Source organism: Danio rerio, chromosome 16 (assembly GCF_052040795.2).
Source record: "Danio rerio strain M-AB ecotype USA chromosome 16, GRCz13ab, whole genome shotgun sequence".
Taxonomy (NCBI): domain Eukaryota; kingdom Metazoa; phylum Chordata; class Actinopteri; order Cypriniformes; family Danionidae; genus Danio; species Danio rerio.
In genome coordinates this window covers 47,578,867-47,594,818 of record NC_141036.1, presented here as the reverse complement: position 1 = coordinate 47,594,818, position 15,952 = coordinate 47,578,867, and the positions used below count along the sequence as shown (strand labels likewise).

Here is a 15,952-nt window from a genome sequence, read left to right as displayed (position 1 = left end):
AGAAAATGAATATAGTAATTATTATTATTATTCTATGCTACTATTTACTGTATTTACTATGTTTATATTTAATGTGTGTGTGTGTGTGTGTGTGTGTGTGTGTGTGTGTGTGTGTGTGTGTGTGTGTGTGTGTGTGTGTGTGTGTGTGTGTGTGTGTTCTTTTAAATGTAAACTTTATAAATGCTTTGGCAAAACATTTGTCATGCCAATAAAGCAATTTCTGAATTGAGAGAGGTTTTGAGAATCAGAGTCCTTTCTAACTTTTATATATTAATGCACAATTTATTTACAGAAGAAACCGTAGGCTTGGAGGAGGGTGAATTAATTATATTTATTCATTATTGGCCTAATAAAAGATTTTTAAACAGCTTTTGTGCAGGACACAGCTGCAAATATACACGTCAATATAGCATCATTTTTGTGACAATGTAATACAATAGTTCATTTTTACAGTACTGTGACGGTTGGTTTTAAGGTTGGGGTGGGAGAAGACGCTAAAAACCTTATCAGAGCTAACAAAAGCCGATTTCTACCTCTAGAGGGAGCCACAACCTCACTTATGCGAGTCAGATTCATATCTAACTGCAGTATTAAAAATGTGGTGCAAAATATGCGTTCAGAGTGTATTTAAATACTTATATATTATTAAATATACTTAATGAGATTTAAGATGATGTCTGAAAGAACGTCACGAGCTTGAAATGACGCGAACATTCTAAAAGAACATTTACATCATCATCAGAACGAGAGTTTCACCGCATTTCACTCGTGATCGCTGCTTACGGCACGTTCAAGCTACTTTTGTTGCGACAAAATCTTCAATTTAGTTTGTCAATATGTGGTTCAAAAACCAAAAAAGTTCTAGTCAGGTTCTGCCACACCCCCCAGAACATCGGGGAGCGAACTCTCCTACAAATATGGAGGTTTCAGCGAAAAACATCAGCTGTGGTCTATCTGAGTCTGGCCTAAATGCCAGTGTTGAGCCTTCCTCCTCTGTTCAGCTTCGTTCTGGGAGTCGAACACTGAGGATTGAGCAGCTTACTCCTCTCTGTCGGCAACTGATTGCCAGGCGCTCAATCCTGCCTGCTCTGAAGCCAAAAACTGTTCCTGTGAAGTGTGTCAAAAAGCAGATCTTCACAGATGGACATCTGAAAGCTAGAGCAGTGAGCGCTCCTAGACCTCAGATGAAGGTTTCAGTGAAAGACATCTGCTACCCGTCTGACCTGACTAGTGTTGACCATTCTCCTAATTCTGGGAGTCCAGCAGTGAGGATGGACACACATACGCCTCACCGCCAGCAGTCTGTTGCTGTGCTGTCAAACCTGCCTGTTTTGGAGTCCAAGTATCATGTGAAGCCTGTCAACCAGCAGAGCTTCACAGATGGACCTCCAAAACATCAGGTGAAGGTTTCAGTGAGAAACATCAGCTACCCTGCATGTGTGTCTGATCTGAATGACAGCGTTGACCGGCCCTCATCTGTTCTGCCTCCATCTGGAAGTAGAGCAGTAAGGATGGATGAACGCTTGCCTCTCCACCGGCAGTCAGCGGCTGTGTGCTCAAACCTGCCTCTTCTGGAGCCACACCGAGTTCATGTGAAGCCTGTCAACAAGCAGAGCTTCACAAACGGACCTCCAGAACGCAGCATGAGCTCTCCTAAACACAAGACGGAAGTGTCACTGAAAAACATCAGCTTCCCTCTGTCTGACCTGAACGCCGATGTTGACCGCTCTTCATCTCTTCTGGCACATTCTGGGAGTCCAGCAGTGAGAATGGTCAAACCTACACCTCTCCGCCAGCATCATGTTGCTGCTCCCACACGCTTGTCTGTATTGAAGCCAAGCCGTGTTTCTGTAAAGCCTTTCGATGAACTCCCTTCATGTTCGTCTGATCTGAAAGTGAAGTCTCAACTTTCCTTACCCAGACTGCCAGGCTTTACAAGTCGACTAGTGAACAAGCGTGAGTCTGTACGTGTCCCTCTGTTCACTAATATGCCTGTTCTGATACTAACCCATGTGTCTGTGGTGTTGTGATTAAAGTTCTCATGTGTTTTCAGTGTCCATTTGAGGATGAGGATGTCAGGACGAAGAGGGCTCAGTCAGCAAAAAGTAACCCACTTCTGCTGTGAAGATTCCCCTCTGCAGTCTGTTTTTGAGTTTACAGAACTGCTACAAATCTTCCTTTGTGCATCAATAAATTAAATATTGAAAAAATATTTGTGTATTTATTGATCTTCAAATGTTGTAATGATCTTAAAGTGTCTTTGTGTATTTAACCAAACAGTTCTTTGAGCGTCAAGAGGTCATTTTGTTGTCCATAAAAAAAAAACATCATGAAACATGTCAATTCACCATTTCAATTTCACCTATAGCTTTAAAAAGTTTCAACACTGGGCATAATTAAAAATAAAACAATAGTTAATAATTTGATTTGACAATTAGTATATATACATATTATACACAAAAATAAAGTTAAAATGCTTTAACAGTTTGACACAAACCACTGCAGAAATGTTCTAACCAACAGGCCTGTGTCATACAGTAGGATACATTTCTTAATAAATAACCTGCTATAAAGTAAAAGCATTAATGTATGCTGTTTTTGCTGAACTATCATAGTACGATGCATCGTTTAGGAAAAGAACAATGTAGTGACGAGTGTTTCCCAAAACCCCTAGTTTCTCTATCGCAGATCCATCATTTGTATCACGTTAGTTATAATGTAAAACGCCCATAATGATGCTCTAAACAGGGTGGAGTAACAACTTCTTTAGAGAAAAACGTCATATTTCTTTGTGCAAATTATATTGTTTTACACGCACACGCTTTAAATAAAAATCCAATATTAGTTTTGGTAAAAGCATGCACTTGCTTTCCATAATGATTGAAATATAAGCAAATGGCTCATATAAGGACAATATTTCCTTTACAAATATTAGAACATTACATATCCTAAAACATAAAGTCACTTACAAAAGCTAACACGTATTCTAATATCATAAATAAATAAATAAATAAATAATGAGGCGATTTATTAAGAAATTAAATGTAATATTTATTATTTATTAGAAAATGAAAAAAAATCCTACTTTAATAATGATGATGATGATGATGATGATTATTAAGTAGGATATTGTTTGTTTATTTATTTATGTTTGAAGTCTACTTTTACTATTTGACACAAACCACTGCAGAAATGTTCTAACCAACAGGCCCGTGTCATATACAGTAGGCTACATGTCGTAATCAATAACCTATATAAAATAAAAGCATTAATGTATAATAGGTTTTTTGTTTTCACAAGCTTTGGAGCAATGACTGTTATAACATACTAGCTTTGGAGACATAACATAAATTCGGCTCGGCTGTGTTCAAAATGACATCAATGTTTTCAAAGTGCACTACGAAGGCAACGCAATTGTAAACATGAAGCTCGCTAAAACTGAGCTATAAAAATGCTTTGAAAGCAAATTACACCTAAGACAGATGACTTTAAAAGACAGCTTTTTTTAAAAATAGTCCCAAGTTTAAATGTTAAAATGTTGTAAAAGAATAGGGCATAGGGGGGAAAACTGGGAATAGAACACAGCCAGGAACTATGTTTCTAACTACAGCTCCAGAGGTGTAGTTGCAAGTTTGCGACACAGTTTGCGAGTGTTCGTTGGAACGACAGATTTGGGAAATGTCAAATTAACTATGTTTGTAACAACAGAACTTGCAACTTTAGTTGGCTAACAATGGTTTTCAGAAAGGCACCCCAGACCAGCAGTATGTCAGAAGATAGCAACTAATTTTTATGAAAATAACGTGTTCAAAGGCAGTGAATACATAGTTATTATGTTCATTTTGCATTTGGTTATAATATTTTACTCTGTAAAATAATCAGTCATAAATGTAAAACTGTATTTTAATAATTTATTCCCCAAAAATGAGCATGACTGCAACAACATTCAAATAGAAAAATCTCAAAAATTAAACCGCTGCAACAACATAGACTTCAGTCTGTTTATAACTACAACAATATAAAAATATCGTAACTGTCATAATAGACCGTTCACAAGACGTGTGACTCATTTTAATAATAATCAGCATCTTACATTCTTTAAAGTTTTTAATATTTATATTATGTTAAAAAGAGGCAGCATGTCGCGCAGTGGGTAGCACGATCACCTCACAGCAAGAAGGTCACTGGTTCGAGCACCGGCTGTGTAAGTTGGCATTTCTGTGTGGAGTTTGCATGTTCTCCCTGTGTTCGTGTGGGTTTTATCCGGGTACTTCGGTTTCCCCCACCAGTCCTAAGACATGCGCTATAGGTGAATTAAATAAGCTAAATTGGCCGAAGTGTATGTGTGTGAAGGCCAGAGTGTATGGGTGTTTCCTAGTGTTGGGTTGCAGCTGAAAGGGCATCCACTGTGTAAAACGTATGATGGATAATTTGGTGATTCATTCTGCTGTAGCGACCCCTGATTATTATTCTTTTGTTATTTGAGCCAATTGAAATGCAAATACAGTTTTATTTGTGGTACTCTTCCATTAACCGCTCTCTAAGGCCCAGTTTACACTTTTAGTTTTAAAACGGACAAGTTTTGCTACGGTTAAGACATCCGTCCAAACTACGCCGAAGTTTTCGAGCGCCGTAAACAGAGCTTTTTAGAAAACGCTGGAAAGGCCGTTTTTATTTTAAAACGCTGCTGCTCTGTGTTAGTGTGGATGAGGGAAAACGGAGACATCTGGCTGCAGACATTCACCTGTCTGATTGGAGCTTTTTCTCAGTATTAAGTAGCCTACACACAGTTCAGTCTTGCATCGTCTCCTTGTAACTTCAGACTCCGCAAGTTTGATATGGAAAACAAACTCCCGAGGACACGTCGGGTAAATCTCCAAAGGGAACAGTGTACTGTATAACCTCATTCACATACCCTGCAGGCTACATTGTTTCACTTTATTAACAATAAAATAAAAACATGATATGAGGAACTGCCTATTTTATATTGATATTAGCAACTTAACAGACAGCAGAAATGTTGAGGCGTCGTGCAGCTGCATATTTGTATGACCATCATCTTCACTGTAGGCATGTTTATTACATATATAACAGAGCCTTTAACATTACTGCCTTCTTTCATTCTCATTGAAAATATAAAACATACCCTCTCTTTTACTGAAAATCAGTTTTAATAATCAATAATGGCCATTATAAAAGTATAACATACAATAAGTTTATACATTTATAGGAAATAAACGGAAGCAATCAGTCAAATGTGCTGAATCAGTGGTTACATTAATATATTAACTTATGTTTGCGCTCATTAAAAACACGTTACCTGAAAACAAGTAAAAGATTCAAAAGACCAAAGTCAGGGAATATGTCATTAGACAGAGACGAGATGAATTAAATATCACGTTTAACAAATATAGTGAGATTAGATCCAGCGGTAGATCCTTGATAAGCAGTCCAACGTGCACAGCTCTCATCGCTGCAGTGCATGCCAGAGTGTGTGTGTGGTCACATGATGTGCGTTTTCAGCAGTGTAGTATGGATGGAGAGTTGTTCAGAGAAACTGGGTGAAACGCCAGTGTGGACGTGGATCATTTTCATTCTTAAAACTAAAACGTATTAGTGTAAACGGGGCCTAAGTTTACCCAACTATGATGACTTTAAGAAACCCAAAAATGTGAAAAGGGTCCAGACACAATAAAAGGAAATGTTAAATACTGTAACAATACAGCAGTTTGGTAAACAAATTACAATTAATAATGAAATTGTCCTTAAAACTTAACCAGTGTGAACATATTCATCTTGACAACAGATGAGGCATGAAAAAATTAAACCACAAAAGAAAATGATTATTTCAGTCTGTTAAACTGGCAAGATTTTCGGCTAGGCAATGCTTTTCTCCATCTATTCTTAGTCTGAAATCTTGTTAATTACTGAAAGAGCCCTTGGACTGACCGCAGATCTTAATGTGGTCTTCCTTGATCTGGTCTTCTCCACTTCCGATTCTTCTCTGATTCCTCTGGTCTTCTCCACTTCCTTCTCTGGGTTCCATTTTAAAAGAAACCTGCTGAATGGAAAACAATCCTTAGTAATAAAACATGGACTATATCATGCTCTAAAATGTTTTAAATTAAAGCTGTGGTCACTCTAGAGTTTGAGCTTGTGAAATTTTGTTTTACAGCGCTGTGTAAAGGGGCGGTATTAAACAAGATGATTAGACATTTAAAAAAGCAAGTTATTGGTCCTTATTTAAAATTTCTGTCCAGAGCGGTCATGTTTTGATCTTTGATTGGTCTCACGCAGTCATGTGAGGCGATTTCGCAGGTCAGAGTTCACCAAGCTTGAACTTTGCAACACAGCGAACTGCGAAACTTGTCACACAAGCCTGCGTTTCCAGTCTGAAGCATTCGCGTGCGTATGAATCTATGGAGAGAAAAGTCCAGTGTGACCGCAGCTTAACAGGACAAGCTTGTAGTGGATGTTTACTAGAAAAACTTCTGTGAGAGGATGTTGTGTGAGAGACTGAGAAGATTGTTCCGTGAATATGTGTGAGAATGCATGTGTGAGTGTGTATATGTGAGTATGTGTGGAGAGTGTATGAATGCGAGAATAAATTCAAGAGAGTGTAAGTGTAAGGATGTTTTTGTGCAACGTGTGTGTATGTGAGAACGCTTGTGAGAGCGCCTGGATTTGAGTGTGAGGATTTGTTTGTGGGCCTGTGTGTGAGAATGTTTTTTGTTTTTTTTGTTTTTACCTTTGCACAAACTCTAGCCTTGCACTTTGTACTCCTGGGTATGAAATGTTCAAGAAGTAGTTTGAGGCAAACATCAATTTCTGAGCATTGCTGGAGATGGTGATGGGTTTTCTCTGAAATTATTGACAGGAAAAAAAGAAAGTTATTTGCAGCCAAAAGGGAACTTCGTGCAAAATTCAAAATGTTTACCTTCAAAAATATTCAAACCTGCCACACAAATTATGCAGTGTACTTTAACGTTGGACAGAGTCCACTTCAGCAGGCAGAGTTTTCCCATCCCCTTTCTGGAACATCTGGTCCAATATTTCACTGAAGTGAAGTGAAGTGTGATCTGTTTTTGCTATTTTAAAAATGAAGGTAATTATTCAAGGTAAAATCAATTAGTTTATTCAAGTTGTTTAAAATAATTTTTATTGATTAAATGCTTGCTTGTAAAAACAAAAAGCAAAAGCAAAAGCACATATGGTCTACAGCAGTGGTTCTCAAATCTTTTTCACCAAGTACCACCTCAAAAAAAAATTCCTCTCCAAGTTCCACCACAATGACCAGTATGATATACAGTGGCTTAGTAGGCCTGATTAAGCAGCTACAGCACTGCACAGTTCAAAAACAAGGCAGATTCTTTTTTTTTTTCTATGAGCCTCATCATTGTGTTTCATCACACGCAGCGCGCACACGTGAACCGCGAGTGAAAGAGGAAATAAAAACACACAAGCATACAAGTGTTTTCGTTTTGTGATTGTAGTGTCTGCATGGTTTATTGACATTAATTGTATAAGACACAACACTTTACTTACTGCAGATATTTAGATACTCATATGCTTGCAACGACTGCTATAAACATTGAGAAGAAACATAAGAAACTGTTTCAACAGAGTTCGAAGAGGTCAAGGACAGCGTACTGTGGTTCTGCGTACAGCGCATCTGGTTTCTTTATTTAATTAGGGTATTAAGACTATTGCAACTCTCTACTAGCCGTGCTCCAGCTAACTCTATCAAACCTCTTCAGCTGCTGGTCAAGGACAGCGAGTTGTTGCTCGCATCAAATTCAAAGCTTTGATGTTTGCATACAAAGCGACCTCTGGCTGCGCTACTTATCTGCTCTCACTTTTGCAGATTTATAAGCCCTCCAGAAACCTGCGCTCTGTGAATGAACGTCGCCTCGTAGTTCCATCCATAAGAGGGAAGAAATCACTTTCCCGAACTCTCACGCTCAATCTGCCCTGTTGGTGGAAGGAACTCCCTAACTGCATCAGAAAGGCAGAGTCACTTACTGTAGATATTTGGATACTCATATGCTTGCAAAGACTGCTATAAGCATTGAGCAGAAACATAAGAAACTATTTCAACAGAGTTCAAAGAGGTCAAGGACAGCGTACTGAAGTGGATCAGTTGTCTGCTGACAATAAAGGCAGAAATGGTCCAGATGACACTTCTAACCAAATATTACAACCGAAAGCCTGTGAGCGTTATCTTCAGAAAAAGATATTCTTTGTCAACTAGGAGCTATGACTTTGGAGGACAAGACTCCTGAAAGACTGCCGAATGCTGATGTAATAGATGAAATGATTTGCTATGTTTGTATTAAAATGTATCACCCCTGACAGAGAACACAAAGGGATTTCTTCTATGTATTAACAGATATTCTCAAATGTATCAAACTTTAGATATTCTCAAGTATATCAGACACTGATTGTTACTTTGCTGTGTATTTACTGGAGGGGACTTCTAAGCCTGTATTCAAGGCTGGAATACTGTATAAAAGGCTGGAGCAGACAGACCAGCAGCGAGCTTAGATTGACTCCTGTATACTGAATGCCTTAGTCCCTTTATTCTCAATGGAGAATAAATCATTTTCACTGGATTTGTTTTATTAATAAAAGTATATTTCACTAGTTTTATTCTGTGGATTGGACATTGGCTTTATTTGCAGAACCCATCAAGATACCTTGTGTGATAAGGTATGAATCTAAACTCTTCCTTGAACAACATTACATTATAAGGTCCTAAACAAAAGACAAGAAATAGCCAAGGGAGGATTCTGGTTTCTTTATTTAATTAGGGTATTAAGACTATTGCAACTCTCTACTAGCCGGGCTCCCAGCTAACTCAATCAAACCTCTTCAGCTGCTTCAGAACGCAGCAGCACGAGTGGTCTTTAATGAACCTAAAAGAGCACATGTCACTCCGCTACTCATCCGTTTGCACTGGCTGCCAGTTGCTGCTCGCATCAAATTCAAAGCTCTGATGTTTGCTTACAAAGCGACCTCTGGCTGCGCTCCTTCTTATCTGCTCTCACTTCTGCAGATTTATAGGCCCTCCAGAAACCTGCGTTCTGTGAATGAACGTCGCCTCGTGGTTCCAACCCTAAGAAGGAAAAAAACACTTTCCAGAACTCTCGCATTCAATCTGCCCAGTTGGTGGAATGAACTCCCTAACTGCATCAGAACGGCAGAGTCACTCGCTGTCTTCAAAAAGCGACTTAAAACTCAACTATTTAGTCTCCACTTTTCATACTAATATGCAATTCCCTCTCTGACTCCTCCACTAACGACAAAAAAATAAAATTAAAAAATAATACAAATAATAATAAAAAAAATTTACCTGAAACTTGCCTACAGCACTTATTTATTGTTGCTCTTTTATAGTTGTGTAAATTGCTTCCTTGTCCTCATTTGTAAGTCGCTTTGGATAAAAGCGTCTGCTAAATGACTAAATGTAAATGTAATGCAAATGTAAAATAAAGGCATCCAGTACATGATCTAAATTTGCAAAAGTGAAAAATATCAGGCAGGACTATTTGTTTTATTTATTTATTTATTCTATTTAGTTTATTCTTTATTTCTGTGCTGTTGGAAACACTGCAGGTGTGTGAAGATGTTCTGTTGTTAATATGTTCGCATGTTACAATAAATCAGTATTTTAAAATGCAATATTTAATGTGTCTGACACAAAATAGACACGGCAATTTCTTTCAAATTGAACAGTAATTTAATATTAATCTGACCAGTTAACCGTTCATATTCGGTTAACTAGCAGCGGTTGTCCATTGGGAAAATTAAACGAAATGAGCATAAAAGCAGAGTAACAGGACAAGCATTTGGTGGATGATTGCTAGAAAAACCTGTGTGAGAGGATGTTGTGTGTGAGACAGACTAAGAAGATTGTTGTATGAATGTGTGTGTGAGGATGCACAGTGAATATATACACGTGAATGAGAGGGTGTGTATGTGTGTGTGAAAGTGTATAAATGTGAGGCCCCGTTTACACTACTAAGTTTTAGTTTTAAAACTCATATGCTTTGCTATGGTTAAACGTTCCAACCACATTATCCAGGAGTTTGTTCGAGCCCTAAAAACCTCATATTTTTATATGAGCATCATCTTCACTGTGTGCGTATTTATAACAAAACAGAGCCTATAACATGCCTCCTTTCATTTTCTTCTAAAAATAGGAAAGATACCCTGTCTATGCTGAATATCAGTTTTAATAATCAATAATGGCCATTATAAAAGTATTATGTTCTAAAAGTTATTTTTTCTATACAATACAGGAAATAAAGGCAGGCAGTCATTCAAATGTGCAGATTCAGTGTACGTGGTTACATGAATTAATATATTAACTTATCGTTTGCGCTCAGTCAAAATACAATACCTGAGAACAAGTAATAGATTCAAAAGACCAAAGAGTGACTGAATGAATGAATGAATGAATGAATGAATGAATGAATGAATGAATGAATGAATGAATGAATGAATGAATGAAAATGTGTACTGTTAGTGCATGTGCCTTTAGGAACAGGGTTGGGAAACACTGGCTTAGAGATTGTCATTTTAAATCTAATGTAACATTTAGTTTGTTTGTTTGTTTTTTTGTTAAAAGCTAACTGAAATGAAATTCACTGTAAATGAATCAGATTTAGTTTAAATGTACATACTGTCACCCGACAGATAGATGACGAATCAAGGATTTCTGCTTGACTAGTGTATTCAGCGTTTAACTCCACTGTGTTATAAATGCGATTGTTTATGTTTTTATTGCAATAAGTTTTCCTTTTAAATGTTCGACTGCATTAGTTAATATGATTTAAAGTCATGTGCTCTAATAAATTAGTAAAATGACCCACGGCTACTTTAATGTAGTTTGGTATATTTACCTTCAGCACACGGCTCTCAATGATATATATATATATATATTTTTTTTTATATTATACTTTCAGGGTTTTCACCTTTATTTTTGACAGGACAGTAGAGAGAATTGACAGGAAAGCATGGGGAGCAGAGAGAGGGGAAGGATCGGCATAGGACCGCGAGGCGGTATCAAACCCGGGTCGCCGCGAGCACCAGAGTGCATGTGTCGACGCACTAACCACTACACCACTGGCGCCGACGATATTTGGTTTTTGGCCCTTTATACGAAAAAGTTTGAGCATCCCTGCTTTAAACCATATTACATACAAACTAATTATTGTTTTAACTACACCTTCTATGGTTTAACAATGGTAGGGTATTTATGGTAAAACTGAGGTTATACAAAATTTAGAGTTGCAAATTTAAGAATATAAACTTAAAAATTAATAAATAATTGCTCATTTACCTATAATCAATCTGCCTGCCACACAATAATCGTAATTTAACCTTAGAAAACCATGGTAAGAATTAAAAATGACTTAATTACAATAAATATCTGATAGTCTTGATTATATTGTTGAAAAATGTCTTGACTACAAAATACAAGCACAACTGTTTCAGATAAAAACAATGTCAAATATATAAAAGCACTAAATGAAATGCTTTTTATTTTAAAGCTTAAGTTTTTTTTTTTCATATTACAGCAATGATGTTTTTTCATATTTGATATTTTTTTGCCATATTTTGATTTTATGTAATATTGGTTATTTTTTAAACAATGAAAAGTGTCACTAACATGATAAGATTCCCACATTCACTATTAAATACATTTATTAAAAGAAGAAAAAATCTCACATGACAATAGTTCAAAGACATGAAAGGTGTAATAATATTTTAGAGGATCACTTATTAATCTGAGTTTAACTAGTGGTCTTTTACCAAGTTCTTAATAAATCAGCAAACATACAGCCATTGTTGAAGAGATCCCACTGTGTTAGATAATTATCGTCCTATTTCAAGGTTGTCTGTTACAGCTAAAGTGTTTGAATCTTTGGTAAATGAACAGTTAAAGTCAATCTTATGTCAAACTCAGTCAGGTTTTAGACAAGGGCACAGCACTATAACTGATGCAGTGTCAGTTTCTAATGATATAATCACTGCACTGGATGATAAAAACATCATGTGCTGCACTTTTTATAGATTTATCAAAAGCATTTGATTCTGTGAATCATGATATTTTGCTGCAAAGGCTTTAGTACACGAGTGTTGAAATGGTTCCATAATTATTTGACTGGAAGAATTCAGTGTGTTTAGAAAGGCGTACTGTATCTCTGCTCCTTTAACAGTAAGGTGTTCCTCGTTTCAATTTTGGGCCAATTTTAATCTCTATTTATATAAATAAACTTGGTAAAGCTATTAAGTCAGCAAATGTACACTTTTCTGCAGACGACACAATTATTTACACTATGGCTTCATCTATAAAAGTGGCAATAGACTCTTTGCAAATGGAAGTTTATTTATAAACTAATTTCGAGAGGAGCACGTGCTTATGATTGACAGCAGCTGGTCCTCATTAGTTAATGCATGATTCATCAGACGATTCCTAAATCACTATAAATAACCTGACTATCTTATCTTGGCCATCTTCGTCTTGAAGAATCCCCCCTTCCACCCCTACTCCTCCCCTTTCCTTGTCAGGGCAGCACGGAGACCCAATGGTTAGCATTATTGCCTCACAGCAAGAATCTCACTGGCTCAGATCTTACCTGGCCAAGCCGGCATTTCTGTGTGGAGTTTGCATGCTCTCTCCATGTTTGTGTGGGTTTTCCTCGAGCTCTCCGGTTTCCTCCTACAGACCAAAAACATGTAGCATAAGTAAATTGACAAAACTAAATCAACATCATAGACAAGCATTGAATTCAGCAAACACTCTCCATAGCTATTCATAATCTACATTCACCATTATCAAGCAGGGGAGTTCTCAAGACCTCAGACTCCCCTCTCACCCTGCAATGGTATTGTATCTCAATGGGACATTGCTGGTTAAGTTGATAAATAAATAAATCAATAAATCAATCAATAAATTTTTCCTGTTGGATGACCAAAAGTCACATATGTATGCATACAATCAATTTAAATGTATTCCTTTTACACTATACTATTTTAATAAATTGTCATCATAATTATAAACACTGTTTGTAGAGCAAATAGCTTAACTGTTTAGTGCACTTGACTATGTGCTATAACACATTAGATGTTTTTGAATGTCCTTTATGAAGCCGTATAGTTACTCTGCGTGAGAAACAGATATCCAAGAATATTCCAGCATGTCTGTGAACTGTGATTGGACTCATTTATATGTTCAACTATTTATGTTTCAACGACACATATTTTATTTAATTTAAAAATTTTTTTTTTGTTTAAAGTTGTCTCTAGAGATGCTGTGTGAGAGAATTTTTATTTTTCTTTATTTTGTTAAATTTGTATTTTTATTTAATTATTTTTAATATTATTAATATGCATGTTGACGCAGTGGGTAGCACGTTTGCCTCACACCAAGAAGGTCGCTGGTTCGAGCTTCGGCTAGGTCAGTTGGCATATCTGTGTGGAGTTTGCATGTTCCCCCTGTGTTCGCGTGGGTTTAATGTCCAAAGACATGCAGTATAGGTGAATTATTTGGTGGTTTACTCCACTGTGGCGACCCCAGATTAATAAAGGGACTAAGCCGAAAAGAAAATGAATATAGTAATTATTATTATTATTATTATACTATACTACTATTTACTGTATTTACTATGTTTATATGTATATATATATGTATGTAGATATATATATGTATATATGTTTATGTGTGTGTGTGTGTGTGTGTGTGTGTGCGTGTGTGTGTGTGTTTGTGTGTGTGTGTGTGTGTGTGTGTGTGTTCTTTTAAATGTAAACTTTATAAATGCTTTGGCAAAACATTTGTCATGCCAATAAAGCAATTTCTGAATTGAGAGAGGTTTTGAGAATCAGAGTCCTTTCTAACTTTTATATATTAATGCACAATTTATTTACAGAAGAAACCGTAGGCTTGGAGGAGGGTGAATTAATTATATTTATTTATTATTGGCCTAATATAAGATTTTTATACAGCTTTTGTGCAGGACACAGCTGCAGATATACACGTCAATATAGCATCATTTTTGTGACACTGTAAAACAATAGTTCATTTTTACAGTACTGTGACGGTTGGTTTTAAGGTTGGGGTGGGAGAAGACGCTAAAAACCTTATCAGAGCTAGCAAAAGTCGATTTCTACCTCTAGAGGGAGCCACAACCTCACTTATGCGAGTCAGATCCATATCTAACTGCAGTATTAAAAATGTGGTGCAAAATATGCGTTCAGAGTGTATTTAAATACTTATATATTATTAAATATACTTAATGAGATTTAAATGATGTCTGAAAGAACGTCACGAGCTTGAAATGACGCGAACATTCTAAAAGAACATTTACATCATCATCAGAACGAGAGTTTCACCGCATTTCACTCGTGATCGCTGCTTACGGCACGTTCAAGCTACTTTTGTTGCGACAAAATCTTCAATTTAGTTTGTCAATATGTGGTTCAAAAACCAAAAAAGTTCTAGTCAGGTCCTGCCACACCCCCCAGAACATCGAGGAGTGAACTCTGCTACAAATATGGAGGTTTCAGCGAAAAACATCAGCTGTGGTTCCTCTGAGTCTGGCCTAAATGCCAGTGTTGAGCCTTCCTCCTCTGTTCAGCTTCGTTCTGGGAGTCGAACACTGAGGATTGACCAGCTTACTCCTCTCTGTCGGCAACTGATTGCCAGGCGCTCAATCTTGCCTGCTCTGAAGCCAAAAACTGTTCCTGTGAAGTGTGTCAAAAAGCAGATCTTCACAGATGGACATCTGAAAGCTAGAGCAGTGAGCGCTCCTAGACCTCAGATGAAGGTTTCAGTGAAAGACATCTGCTACCCGTCTGACCTGACTAGTGTTGACCATTCTCCTAATTCTGGGAGTCCAGCAGTGAGGATGGACACACATACGCCTCACCGCCAGCAGTCTGTTGCTGTGCTGTCAAACCTGCCTGTTTTGGAGTCCAAGTATCATGTGAAGCCTGTCAACCAGCAGAGCTTCACAGATGGACCTCCAAAACATCAGGTGAAGGTTTCAGTGAGAAACATCAGCTACCCTGCATGTGTGTCTGGCCTGAATGCCAGTGTTGACCGGGCCTCATCTGTTCTGCCTCCATCTGGAAGTAGAGCAGTAAGGATGGATGAACGCTTGCCTCTCCACCGGCAGTCAGCGGCTGTGTGCTCAAACCTGCCTCTTCTGGAGCCACACCGAGTTCATGTGAAGCCTGTCAACAAGCAGAGCTTCACAAACGGACCTCCAGAACGCAGCATGAGCTCTCCTAAACACAAGACGGAAGTTTCACTGAAAAACATCAGCTTCCCTCTGTCTGACCTGAACGCCGATGTTGACCGCTCTTCATCTCTTCTGGCACATTCTGGGAGTCCAGCAGTGAGAATGGTCAAACCTACACCTCTCCGCCAGCATCATGTTGCTGCTCCCACACGCTTGTCTGTATTGAAGCCAAGCTGTGTTTCTGTAAAGCCTTTCGATGAACTCCCTTCATGTTCGTCTGATCTGAAAGTGAAGCCTCAACTTTCCTTACCCAGACTGCCAGGCTTTACAAGTCGACTAGTGAACAAGCGTGAGTCTGTATGTGTCCCTCTGTTCACTAATATGCCTGTTCTGATACTAACCCATGTGTCTGTGGTGTTGTGATTAAAGTTCTCATGTGTTTTCAGTGTCCATTTGAGGATGAGGATGTCAGGACGAAGAGGGCTCAGTCAGCAAAAAGTAACCCACGTCTGCTGTCAAGATTCCCCTCTGCAGTCTGTTTTTGAGTTTACAGAACTGCTACAAATCTTCCTTTGTTCATCAATAAATTGATTATTGAAAAAATATTTGTGCATTTATTGATCTTCAAATGTTTTAATGCTCCTAATGTGTCTTTGTGTATTTAACTAAACAGTTCTTTGAGCGTCAAGAGGTCATTTTGTTGT

At 37.7% G+C, this 15,952-nt stretch overlaps 3 protein-coding genes across 4 annotated transcripts in view; 2 read left to right on the top strand and 1 right to left on the bottom strand.

The window, feature by feature from the left end:
• The window catches only part of LOC147833463 (uncharacterized), a 54,193-nt gene that overhangs the window by 17,557 nt on the left and 20,684 nt on the right, over positions 1 to 15,952 (bottom strand). Inside the window, exons 8-11 of the mRNA XM_087287740.1 lie at positions 12,645 to 12,727; positions 6,956 to 7,088; positions 6,749 to 6,861; positions 5,950 to 6,061 (exon numbers count right to left, since the gene is read on the bottom strand). Of these exons, the coding sequence (XP_087143866.1) occupies positions 5,950 to 6,061; positions 6,749 to 6,861; positions 6,956 to 7,088; positions 12,645 to 12,727 (441 nt within the window). The remainder of the gene's footprint in view (positions 1 to 5,949; positions 6,062 to 6,748; positions 6,862 to 6,955; positions 7,089 to 12,644; positions 12,728 to 15,952) is intronic.
• Positions 556 to 2,206, top strand: LOC147840398 (uncharacterized). Its single transcript, XM_087287813.1, has 2 exons — positions 556 to 1,964; positions 2,054 to 2,206. The coding sequence occupies exons 1-2, from the start codon at positions 837 to 839 to the stop codon at positions 2,123 to 2,125; spliced, it is 1,200 nt and encodes a 399-aa protein (XP_087143939.1). The 5' UTR covers positions 556 to 836; the 3' UTR covers positions 2,126 to 2,206.
• LOC147840397 (uncharacterized) lies at positions 13,992 to 15,853 on the top strand. Of its 2 annotated transcripts, none has more exons than XM_087287803.1 (2): positions 13,992 to 15,597; positions 15,695 to 15,853. In XM_087287803.1, exons 1-2 carry the CDS (start codon positions 14,478 to 14,480, stop codon positions 15,703 to 15,705), a joined length of 1,131 nt encoding a protein of 376 aa, XP_087143929.1. In that variant the 5' UTR covers positions 13,992 to 14,477; the 3' UTR covers positions 15,706 to 15,853. The 2 variants fall into 2 exon arrangements, with proteins under 2 accessions (XP_087143929.1, XP_087143928.1); XM_087287802.1 differs by having other exon boundaries at positions 13,992 to 15,605.

Excerpts from the sequence above, each read along its gene's own strand:
- LOC147840398 (XM_087287813.1), top strand. The coding sequence starts at position 837 with ATGTGGTTCAAAAACCAAAAAAGTTCTAGTCAGGTTCTGCCACACCCC. Across the intron at positions 1,965-2,053 it reads TAGTGAACAAGCGTGAGTCT|TGTCCATTTGAGGATGAGGA; the intron begins GTACGTGTCCCT and ends ATGTGTTTTCAG.
- LOC147840397 (XM_087287802.1), top strand. The coding sequence starts at position 14,478 with ATGTGGTTCAAAAACCAAAAAAGTTCTAGTCAGGTCCTGCCACACCCC. Across the intron at positions 15,606-15,694 it reads TAGTGAACAAGCGTGAGTCT|TGTCCATTTGAGGATGAGGA; the intron begins GTATGTGTCCCT and ends ATGTGTTTTCAG.